At 38.2% G+C, this 19370-nt stretch overlaps 2 protein-coding genes across 3 annotated transcripts; one reads left to right on the top strand and one right to left on the bottom strand.

Moving 5' to 3' along the window:
- The first annotated feature begins 88 nt into the window (after positions 1 to 88).
- On the top strand, positions 89 to 7011 carry LOC116293595 (uridylate-specific endoribonuclease B). Its single transcript, XM_031701040.2, has 5 exons — positions 89 to 192; positions 1050 to 1246; positions 1985 to 2213; positions 2848 to 2998; positions 6470 to 7011. Exons 1-5 carry the CDS (start codon positions 182 to 184, stop codon positions 6728 to 6730), a joined length of 849 nt encoding a protein of 282 aa, XP_031556900.1. The 5' UTR covers positions 89 to 181; the 3' UTR covers positions 6731 to 7011.
- A 1011-nt stretch (positions 7012 to 8022) lies between these two features.
- Positions 8023 to 18571, bottom strand: LOC116293594 (uncharacterized). 2 transcript variants are annotated; one of them, XM_031701037.2, is made up of 11 exons: positions 18467 to 18571; positions 16192 to 16526; positions 15967 to 16113; positions 15592 to 15711; positions 15142 to 15201; positions 14810 to 14854; positions 14106 to 14144; positions 13693 to 13761; positions 13294 to 13409; positions 11865 to 11964; positions 8023 to 9501 (listed from the first exon to the last, which is right to left on the bottom strand). In XM_031701037.2, the coding sequence occupies exons 2-11, from the start codon at positions 16438 to 16440 to the stop codon at positions 8818 to 8820; spliced, it is 1629 nt and encodes a 542-aa protein (XP_031556897.2). In that variant the 5' UTR covers positions 16441 to 16526; positions 18467 to 18571; the 3' UTR covers positions 8023 to 8817. The 2 variants fall into 2 exon arrangements, with proteins under 2 accessions (XP_031556897.2, XP_031556899.2); XM_031701039.2 differs by lacking the exon at positions 8023 to 9501 and adding an exon at positions 9747 to 10918.
- Positions 18572 to 19370: the final 799 nt, after the last annotated feature.

Raw genomic sequence — 19370 nt, 5'->3', positions numbered from 1 at the left:
TTTGACAATAAGCCAATAAAAGCTTTAAATTTAAATTTTTCTCCTAGTAAGATCAATCGAATGCATGGGTTCCCTGTGGAAGGGTTCCAAGGTTTTCTTCCATGACTCACAAATAGACGCTTACTTTTGCATAATTGAAAAGAAGTTTTTACTGATTGTTTTAACAATACAAGATCCCAAGATGTCCAAGACGTAAGTAAAACTTCATTTAGAGATTCGGAAAGACCGTAGGAACAACTGATTCAGAATTCAAGTTAAGCTAAACTTATTTGAAGCCGTTCAAGTTTATAAAGCTTTTAAATGGTGTGAGCATCCAAGCTATCAACTGTATTGCCCCGGCTTAACTAAAATATTTCTAAGAGAACTTAGAGCATTTTTTAATTTGAATTTCACTGGCAGAAATTGCATTTTTTCCTAGTAAAAGGGCCTTCGGCTTTTTACAAAAATATTTGAGTGCGATGACCTATGCTTTGTAACATTCTCCATGACCATTCAACTTGCCACGTTGACTAGCCCTTCTTTTCTACAAACCAAATTTTAAAAGTAGATATTTAAAGATTCTTAGCACCATAAGAACTATTTTTTTTAACTTTGTGACAAGCTTAAATCTTAATATTCAAGCATTATGGAAAATTGTTTATCAATCAAATATTCAAAAGAAATACAGTAATATTACAACCGTTATGCAAATAGTGTTCCAAGAATTGTTTTTGTAATCATTCAAGCGAGTTTGGAAATATTGTGTAGTTCCAAAAAATATCCATACCCCACCCATGGAGGAAATTGGAAATTCTGTAGGGGAGGGGGGTCAGAGAAAGAACAAAATTACAGAGATTGTATGGAAATAAAATGGAAGTTGCTGTGGGTAGGGGGGATGGGGGATCTTTTCACAAATTACCTCTGTGGTGGGGGTATGGATATTTCCTGAAACTCACATTAAAATGCCATCAAAAAAACAAAACAACAACAAAAATAGAAAAAAGCAAAACAAAAATCAAGCAAATTTATTTTGGGATTATTTACACCCATTTTTCTTTTTTTTTATTTAGTTCATTTAAACCAAATAAAGAATTATCTGCAGTATGTGAACAGATGTGGAAAGCCGACACCAATCGCCTGACTCCTGAAGTAGATTATAGCATAGATCCTCAGGGAAGGACGAGATATAATACTACCAATGACAGTGCCTCTGATCCATTCTTCTCTTACCTCAAACCTGATGTGCTTAAAAAAGGAACTTATGCAGGTTATTTAGTGTTACCAATAGAACTTTCCCAAATTTGCTTGACTGATCACGAATCAATGGTTTAAGTTGAGGTTGGGCATAATAAATAAAAGAATCAAGTTTAGACTCAACTTCAAACCACTGTTCTGTAGTCATCCAAGCGATTTCAATAAAGGTTTATTCATTTTTTTATTATAGTTTGTATATAACTTTAGGGTTTGTTATCATAATTCCAAAGTTGCCATTATCTTCAGGGATGGATCCCGAAATTTGCAATGGGGGTGTCCAAAATGAAAATAGTGAAGATATAGTGACATCACCAATCATCCGAATGATCTGAATTATTTTTAGATTGAATCTTATTCAATTTAATCTTGAGTAAAGATAAAGATTTGAGAAACAGAAATAAAACAGGTGGCTTGGGGTGTGTGCAGTGCACCTAGGGACACACCCCTGGATCCGCCCCTGACCTTACTTATCAAGGTTTATCCCACCCATTATTACAAGGATACAGGAGTTCCAAAATATGTTTTAAAAAATGGAAGGATAGAAGGGGTATTACCACTTATAAGTTGAAAAGGGGAAGGGTAGGGGGGTCTCATGATTGGTTGAATATTGTGGGACTGAGGGAGCTGAGTTCCAATTTCTACCCAATCTGGGTTTTTTTTTATTTTTGGCCTTTTGATCTCCAGGCAGGGGAATGAACCTTTAACTTCTTACAAGGTATCTAACTCTCTTATCTTTTTTCATTTGCAACAGCATTTGTCAAGCTTCTTGATAACTACACCTCAGACACTGGCAAGAGGGAAGTCGTGACTCAAGAGGAGATCAATGAAAATCGTATCTTTATTGATCTAATCTATGAAACAGGTCCAATCCAGATTGCCCACAAGTACCTTGCTTCCAAGGGCTTGGTACCTGCTGACCGACCTTCTTTTAAAAAGAAGCTGTATTCCCTGTGGTTTGACTTGTATTCTCGTACAAGAGGGTGAGTTTTAGACCCTGTGCACATTAATGGATTTTTGAAAGGCTCCGTTTTTGTCTTGTCCAAAAAATGCATTGATTGCTTTGCCTCCACACTAGCGTTTTCATATCGTTTTTGACTGTTCACACTAAAATGCTTGAAAACACATACATGTCTTGTTGTGGTCATACAGCGCCTGGGGTACGTGATGGGGCTTCTTGAAGTTAAAGGTTTTTTCCATGCCATATGCTAATGCTATATATTTAAGAGTATCTTTGACCATATTTAAGAGTATCCTTTTTTCAAATGACCATATTTAAGGGTATCCTAGACCATATTTAAGGAAATCCATTTTTCAAATGACCAAATTCAAGGGTATCCTTAACCATATTTAAGAGTATCCTTTTTTCAAATCACCTTATTTCGGGGTAACCGATAATGATTCTTCGAAAGCATTATAGGAAAATTTGGAACTAGTCCCCCTTGGACACCTTACTTAAAGAGTGTCTATCTAGCCACGACCATTAGAACTCACTCTTTAAAATTCAAATTTCCGGCATTTCGTTGAGCATGTGCAGTAAGAATGTTATGTTTCTGGGGTCAAGGGTGGAAAAAGACTGAAATGAATGTCTAAAGAAATTTTTCCTCTTACTAACAGCTGCAGAGGTGACTCTTCAGGATTTGAACACGTGTTTGTCGGAGAAACACGCAACAAGGAAGAAGTCATTGGCTTCCACAACTGGATTCAGTTTTACCTTCAGGAGAAAGCTGGACTCGTTGACTACAAGGGATTCTTCCCCAACAGAAATGTAAGAATTTGAATTGATTAGAAGTAATAATAATAATCTTTAATAAGGATACCAACATCACAGGTAGCGATTTACCGAAGGGTACTTAAACACTAGAGCAGAGTTTACGCAGGCATTCCAGACCTCCTATATTCTCTATATTTCCTATAATTTGTATAGGATCCTATAAAGAGCCTATATTTAAAGAAAACCTCCTATATTTCCTATAAATAGGAGGACTGCTGATTGATACATTTATATTTTACGCTGTTTAGCATATTTGGCGAAGGAAATAAAATGTTACGCCACCGAAAAGCTATCTTAGCTCCTATAAAGTGCATATATTTTTGGGAAAAAATCCTATATTTTCCTATATTTAGAACTTGCACAGCCTATATATGTGACATTGACTTTCACAAAATCAGTTTCAGTAAGCATGATTCAAAATGGTGAAAAGGGTAAATCTTGAAATTGTCTTACAACAACAACAACAACAAAAACAAACAAAAAAAAACCAAAAAAAAAACCAAACAAACAAAAAAAACAATTGGCCAAAACGTTCAGCGGGCCTTTTTATAGAAAATAATCAGTAAAGTTGGCAAGGAGGGGTTTTTTCCGAGGTACTTTGATTATTCCTTCGAGGAAAATGGATAGTTGGATTCATTGCTTTTACCATTATCATTATGATATTTTCGTGGCAATTATTTTGACAATAGGTTTTGTTAGTTTGCTATTTTAAATTACAAATTACGTCATCCGGGGCAGCGTGACTGTTTTTTTTAATACTTTACTGTCTCAATTGAGTGCCTCATTAATCAAAGTATTATGATCGTCCGGGTGGATGTAATCCTGAGAAGGACTGTTTGATGTGACTGACGTTTCGACAGCCTGAGCGGAAGTCATCTTCAGATCAATTATCTCAATAGCATCTTAATGTAGGAAAATTAGTCGTAAATATTTGTAACGATCCACAGAGTCACCTATAGACACATGATGCATACAGGACTTTGAAAAACCCTTTCCGCCGACCGGCTTTACAGGACTTCAACCAGTGCCACGATCCAAAATATTAAAAAAAAATATTTTTTTTCATTTGTTTTGCAAAATTTCAGAATAGAATAACTATTTATTAATGATTAATAAAAAATCATAGGGTAAAAGCTGCCAATTCGGCTTAAAAAAACGTCTACGTTCCGTACGATCCAGCCAACCGAAGTCCAGTCCATTCCATCTATGTACGGTTCCGAATTTTCCAAAATTAAAAAACACTTAAAAATCGGGCATTTAGAAGAGCAAAACAAGTTTTAGAAGTTGGGCATGTTTATACTGTAAATTAAGATTATCCCTGGCCTTTCAAAAGCTGAAAATTCAAAACCTTTTTTTTGTGATTCAAGATCCAGTCACTGACTGAGGCCCAGTCACTTCCAATACATTTTAGTCACATCCAAATGACATCCAATTTATCTTAATAGCATCTTAATGGAGGAAAATTAGTCGTAAATATCTGTAATGATCCGCAGAGTCACCGATAGACACATGATGTGTATACAGTCCTTTGAAAGACCTTCACCGCTGATCGGTTTCACAGGATATCAACCAGTGCCTCGATCCAAAACATTTCAAAAAATTGCTTTTTTTGTGTGTGTGCAAAATTTCGGAATAGAATCACTAGTTATTTATAATAAAATACAAATCATACGACAAAAGCTGCCAATTCGGCTTAAAAAAAACGTCTACGTTCCGTACGATCCAGCCGACCGAAGTCCAGTCCATTCCATCTATGTACGGTTCCGGATTTTCCAAAATTAAAAAACACTAAAAATTTGGGCATTTGCAAGAGGACAACAAGTTTTAGAAGTTGGGCATGTTTTTTCTATACATTAAGATTATCCATGGCCTTTCAAAAGGTGAATATTCAAAACTGTTTACTGGGTTGCCTGTTGCAGCCCAGTCGTTAAATGCCTTCGTTTTTCTTTCTCGAGAGTTATATATCTTCTTATATATATACAATTACAACAAAAGTATATCAGAAATTATTGGATATCATCCCTGTGATTTTTTTCGAGTTGTCTATCACTAGGGCTTTCTGAAAAAAATATCAGAGATATCCCATAATATTTGATATACTTTTGATATACTTGTATATATGCACAAAAGGGTCAAAGTTAATGCAAACCGCAGTATGTATATGACCCTATATAATATGGGTAGTCTTGCATGCGCATTCATGCGCTTATTTGGCCATTTATCTTGAAAGAAATATATTTATGTCGTGAGACGTCACGAATCTTGGGGTCACGTTAGTTGTTGTCAGTGTAGTTTTAGTTTTTTGAATCCTATTAAACCTTGGTGACGTCAGTAACGCAACGATGTTTTCTCCGGTTACAAAACCGCACCTGTATAGTTTTACTAATCGAGTGTCATTACACTTTTAAAAGATATACGATAGCGGTACATTTTTATTAAAAAAGCACGTTTATAAGGTGTACACTTTTGAATGAATTTGATGTGAGAAAAAATGAGTTTTTGGAAGTTCGGAAAGAAAAATACACCTATGTTCCAAAGAAAGATTAGGTGTTTAATGAGCTCCAGCATACCAGCATATTTGGCAACCCAGTGCACGCTCCAAGAGCGTCTTGTTTCAAAATAAGCTAAATCCATTTTTGTTACTGTCCCACGCAACCATATAACTACGACAACCCTTTTCATCAGTTTTTATTATATAAAATAACTAATCTGAGTGTAAATTAACCAGAGGATTTAGACTACGTTCGCAATACAATATTTAGAAAGTCTTGTCTTGTGGAGCATGTCGACTCAGAAAAATCGCCAGTTCTTCTTCTGTTATGGAGTTCATTTTTTCTTGTGCTGTGAAAATGATCATCTTTTTACCCATATTTGCAAAAGACCTACAAGAGAAAATACATCCAATCAGAATGCAGGAAAGCCGTTGTATATTCTGAGGTATTCCACTTTCTCTTCCCATCAGGCATTGCGGGCTTTGTATCTTCAATGTTGTGGGGCAATGCAAGTTTACTGCATATCATCTTGGGAATTATCTTGTTCCATGAGTTTGGATGCTTACTTAATCGCGTCTAATGTAAATTATTTGTTGGTGTCATGAATTTCGTCCAACGAGAATAAAGTTCAAAAGACATATCCGCCATGTTGGTTAGCATAATTAAAGAATTGAAACCAATACCATTTTTTTTGTTAAAATCAACCAACATGGCGGCTATGACGTCAGTTGCACAAGGACAAAAGACGTGCCCGCCATGTTTGTTGACAGTTTGACGTAAGGCTTGGTCTTAGTTTCTTTTGTCATGACGTAACAAGTACATGCACTAGGACAAGACACATGGCCGCCATGTTGGTCGACATAACAAAAGGAACCAACACTAAAATTTCCTTTGAAGCCAACCAGCATGGCGGCTATGACGTCACATGCATCTCAGTAATAAACCAAAAAACTAATACGTGTTTGGCTTTCAGAAACGACGCGCTAGTAGCGAGGAAATGAAGGAATGCCAGCTAATGACCATCAAATTTTCCTGGAAGAATGGTATGAAACCACTAGGCAGCTCCTTCATTGGAACCAGCCCAGAGTTTGAGGTTGCCATGTACACCGTTTGCTTCCTGGCCGGTGGAGGAAAAGACGTCCACCTGGACATGGAAGAGTATGATGTCATCATCAAAATCCACGAGTACAGTGGCGGCAAGTACATTGGTTCTTGTTATCCACAGGCAGCATGAATAAGCATTTATTAATTCAAGAGGCTAGTAAGGGGTTTATTAAGAGTTGGGCATCGGAGAATGCTCTGATAAATGAGCAAAATTCTTCGGCTTAAACTCACGTAAACAGCCTATGGAACCCCGAGTGTATTAGAGTAGGGTGACTCTTCTGCTAGGGACAAATCTTTTGTTTTCCTTTCCAGGGGGACACTTGAATCCCCAGCAGTACGGTCACCCACACTTCATATAAACAGGCTCATTTAATTCAATTTTATAAATTAAACTTTTACGATTTGTGATAACTCTAGCTTACCGTTTGTAATAATCGTCTATACATTACTGACTAATTATGGTCGATGTTTTTGCAGAAATGTCATAAACGAAACCGTTTTCTCAAGATTTTCAGTATGACCATTTTCAAATGCTTCGAAACTTGACTAACATAATATTTCAATTTTTGTCTGCATCTATAAGAGGCTTTTCCAACCTTTTTGATTTTATAGTTTCGGAAGCATTCCAAAGGAAACAAGGCGACAAAAAAAAGGCGGACATGTTGTATAATGTAACATACTCAACACACGACCCTCACGTCATATACCGTCAAGATACATGATATGACTTATTCTCTTTGCATACTACTCAATCTCCCCTCTCCTCTCCTTCCTCCTCCTCCTCAAAAGATTAACTTCATATCATGCTGTATTGTGGGTGACGTAGTTTCTCTCGATCATGTGAGGGAACGGAGGACTGGAACGAGAGAGTCTTCGTACCCCAGAGCATTCTCGTACCCAGTCCTTACTACAAATTCACAGGGGGTTGAGTAAATACTTGTAGGACACACGTGGTATAATGATGTTCTAGAATGTTGCACCTTGTTGGTTTTCTGCTGTCAGTGAGCCAATCGATCTCGAATATTCATTATATAATATATTTCTGATCTATAACAAGATACGATAAAACAAAAGACATTGTTATATGCGGATCAACACTCCTACAGTCTTGTTGTTAGTATGGGTCAAGTGATTATCTTCGTGTGTCCCCCCGTTAAGTTAGCTTCCCAAAAGACACATCCCCCATCTCCCCACCTCCCAATGGCCAGGTTCCTCCCCTGGACTGGACAGGACCTTCTCCAGGATCTTCCCCAAGACCCTTGGCAATACTGACCCCTGGCAATACTGACCCTTGGCAATACTGACCCTTGACAAAACTGACCCCTGGCAATACTGACCCTTGACAATACTGACCCTTGGCAATACTGACCCTTGTTACTGCTATGGAATAATATTTTTTTCACCAGGAATTAAAAGTCGTACTTAAATAAAATCATCTTTTATTCGCTTTTCATTCTAAGTCACTAATTCTATAAATGATTATTCCAATAACTACCTTTACGTTTTACTGCAAATATTTTTCTTTGACTACCTGCTACATTTTACGACATTCATAAAAAACACTCTTCCGGATCCACAATAAAAAGCAGTTGTTTGCAAAACTTGTTTGCCTATATGCAGGTAGAGATTAAAAATTCATATCGTTTTTTTTTTTGTTTTTTTTGGAAATATGGTTTGTTGTTCAACAACTTCAATCTAGGAAGGATACAGAGGAGAACGAGATTTTAAAAGGCCGCATGGCTGCCATATTGGATGGTTTCAAAAATCTCCGGTCATCCAAAATGGCCGCAATGACTTTTTCATATACGTGTTTTTTTAAGGGGTTGATAGCAACCGGAAGCACGTGCCTAGAAATTAGGGATATCCTTTCTTGTCTATCTTCCGATGTCATAGGTATGTGCAGATTAGGATCAGAGTAATTTAGAATCTTGCTTCAAAGATAGCCTATTCTCTGCTGTCACAGCTGTGTCATATTTAAGGTCACTTTATTTAGGTCACATAAATGCCTTGATGTCATAAATACGTCATATATAATGTATGACATTATATAGGTCACTTATATATCTTGGTGTCATAAACACGTCATATATCAGGTATGACTTTACTTAGGTCAGTTACAAGTCTTGATGTCATAAATACGTCACACTGACGTCATCTAGGTCACATATATGTGTTCATGGCATAAAGCATTTGCATGCATATTTATCTTTTTCATCATTACATCACGTACAGAAATCCTGTCTGCATAAATGTCCCGTGTATATAATCACACCGGTAATGCATGTTCTTGGATTCACCCACCGTAGAGCAGCCATACCCGTCCTTACAGCTACTCACCCCCACCCCCAGTGCATAGTCATCGGGGAAGCAGGTTGCCGCACGATCACCAATACACCCAATACGTACGATATGTGTCGTGGTTATTGGCTTAGAGTTAGGGTCCTCTTTAGTTGGATCGCATATGTTGGCCATGTTGAGTCCGCACCATCCTTGCCGCAGAACAGAGAGGTCGCAGCTTTTATCAAAAGCTTTTAATAACGTAGCAAAGGAATACTGCTCCTCGGGAACGACTCCGAATTGACTTTTGAAGAGCTTTTGTAGAGAGGTCCCGCGCTTGTGAGTAAAAGGGGCGCATCCCGAATCCCCGCCAGTAAAACACAACAGAATTGCATTTCCCTTCAGACTCATCCATCCATCATTCTTCATGGAGGTCGTTTGGGTCAAATCAGGCGATGTTGCCGCGTTAAATGTTGCGTTATTCGACCAGTTGTCGCTGATTGGAGAGAAATCCGTGCCAGCGCCATTTACTCGGGCCACTAGTGTCCAGCCTCCTTTAGGAGGTTTGGCTACATCCGGGTTATGGATATCTTTTGGTGTATCTTTTATCATCAGGCAACGAGTCTGAAAATATGGGGCAAAATTTCGAGTCATTTCACCACTAAGAAAGCCCTACATTTAACTAAGATTAAAATCTATTCGCAACAACCATGCGTTTGGATGTCGTCTGGCACGGTTTTTCTCTCGTCAGCAACGCTTGGGCAAAAAGAACTTTATCCTTAACGTCTCATTTCTCTTCAAATTTCTGCATCATTTGCAACTTGAGTCCAACGGTTTTGTTTCATAGGATGATAAACCAACAGCTCGAATTCATTTTAGCATCGTCTTTATTCCAGGGTCTTGTGCACAGCTAGATATACAGTTCAGCATGCATTTACATGTCATCGGCGCAGCTCCTTTTAATCTTGCATACTTTATAGCTTTACATACATGCTTCTTATAGCCGCTTAATTTGTGTTTGTCGCAGCCTCTTTCACATGCAAGCATCGTTTTGCACATTTACGTTTATTTTATTTCTTTTCAGTCGTTATGTCCATTTTCTATGCAATATTTTTTTTATTTTCCGCGCATCAAATCTTTCCGTGCATCTAATCTTTTTTTCTTCCATTGTTTTTTTTAATATGTATTCGCCGTGTCATGCGTCATTCGAACCATTTTTTATCTTGTATTTTTTATTTTTTATCCTCCGATCATGCCATTATTCAGCCAAGTCATTTTGTCATTTGGGCAAATACCTGGACATTCTAATACATTTTAGGCCATTTTTGTTTATATAAAAGCGTTAAGATCTATATATACTGCAAATTATAAAGAGCTTTTAATCAGCAAGTCTAGTGATTTAGTTTACGTAGATAAAGCTAGTCTGATTATAAACCCCATAATTAGGCACGCATGCGTAGTGAAGGTTCGCTGTCATTGGTCCAACTTTCGAACAACCGTAGTTGTCATAGCAACTCGAGACTCCAATACCCAGCGCAAAGTCATCAGGTCCGCAAGTAGAGAGGATATCCCCGACACACCCAATCCTCGCAATGTGATTGGTAGGATTCAAATTAGGATTAATGTCCTGTGGATGGCAAATACTCGCTACGTTAAGTCCGCACCACTGGCGGACCATTCGCCCTGTGTCACACGTCTTGCCAAACGCTTTCAGCAGTGACCCGAAGGTATATTTTTCATCGACTTGGACTCCAAATTGGTTATTAAACAACTCAGTTAGAGTTATCCCCTTGTTATGCGTAAAGTCTGCACAGTGTGAATCGGATCCATCGTAACACACTCTCAAAGCGTTTTCTTTTAACTCAGACCATCCTCGATTTTTCATGGATGAAATTGCATTTTTGTCGGGCGAGGAGAGTTCGTTTATAGTCGAAGAATCTGCCCATATGTTGCTGACGGGAGAAAACCCAATGCCAACGCCTTGGATACGCGCTACGAGCGTCCAACCCTTCGCTGCCATGGGCTCGAACTGGCACAGGGTCTAAAAATCATGCGAGGCCATGAATTTAGCAATAGCGCTCAGTATTTTGGGAGTAAAGTCCAATGTTGGCGATATAGGAGCGCGTACCGCAGTTTGCTGGATGCCGACCATATTACTAGTGATTGATTAGCCGGGCCTCCAAACAGTACTAACAGTACTAGATCGATTGACTCATTTTTGAAACATTATTTAATACCTTAATTAACAAGGTGCAACATCTCTGATGGAGTTTTAATGTTATATCTTGGTTCTCTAAAGCCGATGAGTACTAACGACAATGCGCACTCCTATATTGCGCAATATTACCCATCCCACCTAACATTTCCAATTAAAACTTTCATGAAAACAGCCTTCGTAGCAGTTCAGTGGAGTGGGGAACTAGGGGGAAATCCCTTTTGGGCCGCTACGAAGACTGTTAAAACATTTACGTTCTTATCTTTTGGCCTGACACATCAGCGCACTCTCTAAAAAGAGCTACGTGAAAATAAAGTGAACATTGGGCATAAGACCCGTTCTTCCCTCAGGACCCAACTGTAAGTTTCACAGCCAAAAGTTGCTTAGCAGTAGGACCATAGGGTCACTACACCTTCATGTAGAATGAATGGGACGGTTTGTATACAATATGCTTAGCAGTAAGAAACTTTAGGTAGGCGAGTGTGCTAGAGAAGACACGGATATGCAGAGGTGTCTTCCCGTATCTTATGTTATTGACTGGATGCATGAAGACGTGTCAAAACTGTAGTTCGCTGGGTATCTTCCAAGCCGACCTAACTATTTTAAATTGGATAAGCGAGCTAGTGTGAGAGAGGGGACAGATAGACAGAGGTGTCCCTATTTTTTCGATATTATTGATTGATTATATGAAGAAGTGTAGTAACTATGGTGTGGCTGGTATTCCAAAAGCCAACCTTTGACTATATTTTGTTCTTGAAGTTTCCACACTTACCTGGAAAGCACCTTTGACTCCTTTGATCCAATAAGTACCACTTTGAGAACTTGGAGTTTGAATGTAGATAACTTGACAGTTAGTGGCTGGGTTTTCCTTACTGAGACACAAACAAAAACAAAGATAGTTTATTAAACAGCCCATATCAAGGGCCTAGAGACGTGATGGTAAAGAGAATGCTAAAGTTGAAATGCGTTGGGTATAAAGTTAACGTCTTCAATAAGGCGCGATTACAAGGTGCAATTTTCTCTGCAACTTTTCTCGCAACGGCGAAGCGACACAAGTTGCAAGAGTGATTACACGGTGCAACGGAGACGCAATCGTTGCCAAAAGTAAAAACGAATTCTACTTTCTGCAACGATTGCTGCAACTTGTCTCACAACATTTTTCAAATTGCGCTGTAGGTTACACGCTGCAATGCTCCATGCAACTTGTGTCGCAACACCGACGCCCAAGATTTTAAAGCAAAAATTTCATGGATCAACAACAACAACAATTTATACGTACATTAAGGAAAGAAGTAAGAGTAAAGGATACTTGAATTTATCAAAGCTGATGAAGCTTAGCCAGGTCAAGGTTAGACATCACTAAAGAAGTTAAGATAGGTGTGGAAAGTCACTGAGGATCGAAATAACCTCTTCGCAATATCTAGTGTTGTCACACATTACCTATACAGTAATAACCCGCGTATAAGAACCTGGGGTTTAAGAACCTGTTAGGCTAAAATTTTCATTTTATGCACCATCCATATAAGAACCTATTTAGGGTAAAATGTTGTTAGGTTCTTATTTGTGGGGTTGTTGTAAAGACAAGAGGTTTGCTAAGAAACTCTTTTCAAAGACTGGCTGTTTAATGACAGCTGATGGCACAAATGATGAAATGATTAAACCTCAGGGTCTAGAACCATACAGTTTTTAATTTGGAATTGATTTTGTTTAGTTGTTTTGTTAACAACATACATGTACTGTATGCTGCACCTACACAGGACTGCCTATACACATCCCTGTATGGTAAGAAATTATTGATTTATATTGTATTATGAGATGCATGATATTGATATATTTATGATATATATGATATATTTAAATGGAATTGATATAAAAATATAAGAACCTATTTTAAGAACCTATTTAGGCTAAATTTGCTTTAAGTACCATTTGTATAAGAACCTATTTAGGCTAAATCGAAAATTTCAGGTTCTTATATGCGGGTTATTACTGTAGCGACATCGCGGTTGTATCCCCAGCTCCAAGCGTGAGCTTAATTCGCATGATTCGAATGAAAAATAAAGTAAAACTATTGTTTTAGAACGCTTTCTTGCTCTTGTTTTTCTTCATCCCTTCTTTAAACCATAAACCTCACGCTCCTTGGATACTAGATCGGTTGATGGCTGCCGTAAACTTTAAAATCTAAGCAGAGCCGTACTCACCATTTTCCTATATGACATGGAGGAGCTCCTCCTCCGCCTCCTCCTCCACCTCCTCCTCCAGGTTGTCCACCTCCTTTACCACCACTTCCGCCCGCACCACCACCACTTGCGGCATTCTAAAAATTTACGGGGAAAAAAATAAAGGTTACAATAGGGGAAGTGACGTTTTCAAACGCACTGACATTTTTCACTAATTTGCCATCTGATTTACGCGTACACTCTTATTCCATCCGTTCATACAATCTATATTCTTATGATGCGTCATTGTTATTCGTTCATCACATCCATTTCAGGTGCATTCTTATTCTTATGCGTTCATCCAATCTGATTCAGATAGATTTTTAATCCTATCTGTTCATTTAATCTAATTCAACCGATTTGCGTCAGTTGACGACGTACCTTGCACTGTTTTTCAAGGGCATTTATCTTTGCTTGAAGAGTGGCCAAGATTCCAGGCGAACACTGGAACTGCAATTCATACAAAAAAAGGTTTTCTTAGTGAAGAACGAACGTGTGCTTCTTTATAAACGAATATCTTTCAAAACCTAAAGTAAATTCGGGGAAAAACTTTACCCCAAAAACGCTTCTGTGACGGGAGAAAGATCACAGATCATGGAATTTCGGGAAACGAGTCAGAGAAAAACCACAGGGAGACCAATTTAGAAATTTAGACCAAGTGAAATGTTGAAATAAAATCGGAAAAATGAATTACTTTAATTTTTTTTCCCCCGATTTTTCCAACCTTTACTTTACATTCAAATATTTGATATGACCACTACTCTTCTGACGATGCTATGATAAGACTGGCTTACCGGAGTTGGTGGACAGGTTCCAGGTTCACCCTTCGGTCCCTAGGTAAAATGATGTAAATCTATTAAGCACGTACAGCGAATAGACCCCTTGCACTGAGTCCTGAGAGGATTTGTTCTGGGGGACAAAGCAATGGATTTTTTGCATAAGAAAAGACGGCCTATTCGTTGTTTTGTCCCCCAGAACAATTCCTCTTGGGACTCAGTGCAAGGGGTCTATATACTTATTCAAATCAAGTTAGTTACTCGAAAAACTTAGTTTACAAAGGTGCGACCGATAAGAATTATGGGTGTCTAATTTTTTCTCATGTTCTTAGCACTTTCATGAGAATGTTTGCCGAGGCCATTTACCATGGCAACTTAGAAACATACTCAAGGTATAATATACAGTGAAGGCATTTAACCCGTGAAATAGAAATAAATACTAGTCAACGTTAATACTCAAATAGACACGAAAGAAGACAATGGAATTAGAGTCTACAAATGTGTATTAGTCTAATATCTATTTCACTGGTTCAGTGACTTCACTATTCGTACGATGCTTTAAAGTTTGCATCGCTGATGAAGAGTTCTGCTTGCAATGTGCTCCCATGATCGTCAGTCTTTGTGGTCTCACCGTTATTTAGCTCTCGCGCTTCTATGGTGACGGGTAAGTATAAGTAGATTAGTATTTATTCATTTAGTATCAATGTGGTAATATCGCGTACCTTGCTTCCTTGAGGGCCTGGGGCACCATTAGGGCCAGGAGGACCCTGAAGATGAAGTAAAAGGAAATGGACATGTATAACTTGGAATTAATATTATTATTGGCAAAACACACAGCATCATGGCTTAAAATATGTTGATATAAGTGTAAAGTACAAACGTGTACAAAGCGTTGGTGGTCAAAAAATGCACTTTTTTATTTGGATGTGTGTCGTGTGTCGAACTGAGAAGTTTGACGAGTTTGATTATATGGTAGAGATGATCAAAACAGATCATGAGAAAATTCACAAGAGTCTTTTATTATATTGCAGTTGCGTTGGTGGTGTAAGAGTACCTTTGGACCTGGTTTTCCTGCGGCACCATCCTTTCCCTTCAGTGCGAGGGTCATAAGGTTCTACAATAAACAAACAGAATTATCGAGTCATTTCGCCCAACAGTAACATCTATAGCTCATCATGATCAGTTGAAGCAATGAAAGAATACTATTTGACTTTGACCATTTTAGTAATAAACCAAGCATAACTTTATCCCCACCATGGTTTACACGGTACGATTTTCCTCGCATCATGCAGACGACTGCACAAATTGTTTCGTGCAAATCGACCATACAAATTGTTCATGAAAGCTAAAACTTGACGTAAGCATGTTGCGTGTTGCCAGAAAGTATTCCCTGGTGACTTGCGATTCAGGTTATGAGCATTCCGCACGAGAAAGGAAATGACTTCAAATGAGACCAAGCAATCATGGTTTTATATTGAATGCAAAAGGATTTCTCTCTTCTTACTTGTTTAGGTTTGCATGTCGGTCCGGTACATGGCGGACCACCGCTAGGACCCTTGCTAGAACCTCCTGCTCCACCCTGCGTGACTTGCGCTTGGGTTGGTCCCTGAGAAGGTTTCTTTTGCTGTAAACATGGAAATGTTAAAGTTATTTCTCTGGTTTTGTAAAATACCACTATGTTCTTTTATTATAGCCTCCGTTATTCAGCCTCAATTCATCGTCAAAATATTCACAAATCATGCCAACGTGAAGCTATACAATGCACAACTTCAGCAATACACACTTTGAAAATCCAAACCTCAATGTAAAACATGAATATTCGACAAACATCGAAGAACCAACGGAGAATTAGAAACCAGACCACTAGCTTGCTACTTACTGTATTTGCTCCAGTTTTTTGCGCGGTTGGTGATGGCTGCGAGGGACTGAGTCCAGGTTTGCGCGTTGGCCTAGCTGCACCTGCAACACCAGGCCCTTGGCTTGCTGACGTCCCTTGTGTGGCGGCACCACTCTGCCCTGCTGTGGGCTGATAAATATACAATGAAGGGTTTAAAGTAAACCAAAAATAAATGTCAATCAATGAAAATTGACCAGAAATCCTTACCATACTGGCGATAACCATTTGTGGAGTCTGAGAGTTCGTCCCAGGTGCTTCTTTTGTATTCGTGACTGGAATAGGAGCCAGTTTTTTCAGATCCAGCAGACCTTCCCCATTCGTACCGGCGGACGCAGGTATTAATAGATACGTGCCATCTGGGTTGGCTTTCATTGTGTATTTTTGTGCCAATACATTAGTAAATAAAAACATAAGGCTGACAAGATGTGTCAGGGAAGCTAGGTGAATCAGCTCCATGAACGAGACGAAGAGCTGACGGGTTCTTTAGTTCGACGTTAGAAATCTTAAACGCGGAAATTAAATCTTGATAGGCTTCATCTGCCCTAAAGCAATAGAAAAATCAAGAGAAAAGATTAAGGACGACTGAGCAATGACGATGATGGCTAGGGAACAGTGATTCGCGTATAAACTACTCTCCATGCTGTTCGAACAGAAACCCACTTCAAAAACCGTCTGTAAACATTCTCCCCCTTTTTGAATTTTATATCTTGTATATTATATACAGTCAATGTCATTAACGTTGTCCACCGAAAAAAGACATTTACACATTAACACATTTAGATATTTACACATTTAGACATTTAGACTAAAAGAAATATCACGTGTTTCCTCGAACGTTCTGGCATAAAACAAACGCTGAAATACCATTCTCCATCTTAAATCCTCACTAAATGGTCAGGGGCATTCTAGATTATAGATTCACGAGTTGAATTTTGCATTTAAAGTTCAGGTTGACGCACACGAGGCAAAGAATACATAATGAAACACACGTGATATTTCTTTTAGTCTAAATGTCTAAATGTGTAAGTGGTATATGTGTAAATGTCTTTTTTCGGTGGACAACATTGACTGTATGTACTTGGGACAGCTAGAAAATATTTTTTTCAGTCGCATTTTTAACTTTATATTTAAGGTTATAATGAGCATTATTATGTCAATTCTGCATACTGGCGTTTGCATGCACGTGCAGTACCCGTTTCAGTCATACCAAAATTAGAGACCTTTAGCATCAGGCTTACCGCTAACCGCTAGAAATCGGGCCCAGAGACGCGCCCCCCTCAGCATCAATGAAATTTAATATGGCGGCTCTTTCAGGAATAACTTCGTTATGACGTCTTCTAACAATCGAAAATTTGACCGAAAACGCTTGACGTCGAACTGCAGTTTGGGTTTACGGTACCTAGCAAGAACGTCGTGCTAAAGGTCTCTATTGACTCTTTCAATGTTTGCCGTTTCTTCTTAGGTGACTTAACGAAAATGAGACAATCTGCTTGGATTGGAAAGTCGATTATCTATACCGTTCGGAGCCTGAGTAAAGTAGCGTATCGCATTTTATATTACACCGAATATTTTCTCGTTTTGTGCCAAAACTCATATTTTTATGTATGAGAGATGACATGAAAGCTCAGATCAGCAAGCATAACATTTGTTTATTTAAATTCCACAATTGCGTTTGAGGACAAGACCAGAAAATAGTTGTCACCTTGCCTGATTTTGACAGTTTTTTGTATCAACACAAGTTTAAATATTGCTGGTAATAAAAGCTTCAAAACCAATTCAACCAACCAATTCAATACACTGTTATAATCTAAAGAACACGATGGAAAAACGTATTTAACACTTGCGTAAAATTTAGCATTTTTAAAAGCCCCATTCATCTGCTAAATGAATTCAACTCTTTTGGCACTGGAAGTGGTTTGTCTTTAAGCTATTCATTGCAACCAAAAGTGTTCAACCTAAACAGTGAAGTCATTATAAACTATAGTATTTCTATCACCATCCACTAACTTTAAAACAAACTTCGAAAAATTCAATCATCATGATATCTAAATGAAATGAATTTCTAGTTTCATTATCGTCTTTAAATTTTCAGAGTCACTTTTTAAACCTAATAGAGACTTGATCTTTTAGACTGTCGTTTTGGAAGAGCGAAGTATGACCCTGTAGGTAAATTATCCACCTGTAAATGAGCTTTAGTCGGACAATATCGATATACATTTTTAAAAAACTCCTTAAAATCTAAATCCTTTGATAACTACTGCTTTTTTGGTCATCACATCGGAGTCATTTTATCTTTTAGAAACTAATACTTTTGTACGTATTTCGACTAGCATGGGACCATTTTAGACCGTTTCATGAATCAAGGGAACAAATAGATTGAAACCACGAATGATATGAAAACAGTTCTTGGAAGAAAAGACGAAAATTCGCGAACATCTGCTGTAACTAACATCAAGAGTCGACTATTACTGCTTTGACTTACCTCAAACTAGGCTCCCAACCACGCGGATATAAGCTGAAATGTAAGACTGAATAAGGTTGAAATCTATATTGGAAAAAATTATATCACTGAGAATTTATTTTGAACTTCCTCATGAATAATACATGAGCAGAGAGGAGACTGGGATTGAAGCACTTAACAGGTGGCTAGTAAAGACCCATAAACATTAACTGAAGAAACGTTCGGGTTAGTTGTCATTAGTTAAGCTTAATAATTAGTTTACTAGAAAAAATGCATAAATTTGATCTAATAAATCTCTAGTTGGGTGAGAACACCAGAATGAAGTTTTAGGGGGCGAAAAAAAAAAGGGTTACTCGACTGAAAAATGAGCCACGGTATTTAGGGGTCAGCGTGATCATGAAATAAATAACCTTAACGACCGACACTATTGATCAGCCATGTCCAAATGTGCGTACAATGCCACAGTTTTGAATTCCCAAATTTGCCGCCGTGTATGGGCTTCTGTTCCTTCAATTCCCCTTACGCTTATCAAGAGATGAACGCCATTTCGATTGACATGATGACAAAACAAAAAGACCCAAAAACATTTTTATGCGGTTGCACGTAGATCTTAAAACAGTCAATCAGCATCGAGGCTAAGACGTCACAGGGATTAGGCTCGATTTTGTGTAGTTTTACATCTTCCAGTTCCAAGTCCGTGAAATTTCAAAGTGTTTGGATTGTTGAAGTATTGCACTCTTTACTTTACCGTTACTTACGTTAGTAAGTACATTTTGACGCTGAAATGGGAGTAACATTTTGGGGTAAACGAGTCTCTAGCGCTGTGTCCCTCCACGTCAGTCAAATACAAACTGACTGCATCAGTCCTCAATACCCTGAAACAATCTCGAGGTTGATAGATATATCAGGGCGTGATTGGTTTTAT

Source organism: Actinia tenebrosa, unplaced genomic scaffold (assembly GCF_029948245.1).
Source record: "Actinia tenebrosa isolate PJP-AT-01 unplaced genomic scaffold, QUT_ActTen_1.0 PGA_scaffold1__47_contigs__length_23844297, whole genome shotgun sequence".
Taxonomy (NCBI): domain Eukaryota; kingdom Metazoa; phylum Cnidaria; class Anthozoa; order Actiniaria; family Actiniidae; genus Actinia; species Actinia tenebrosa.
This window is presented reverse-complemented; position numbering and strand designations above follow the sequence as displayed.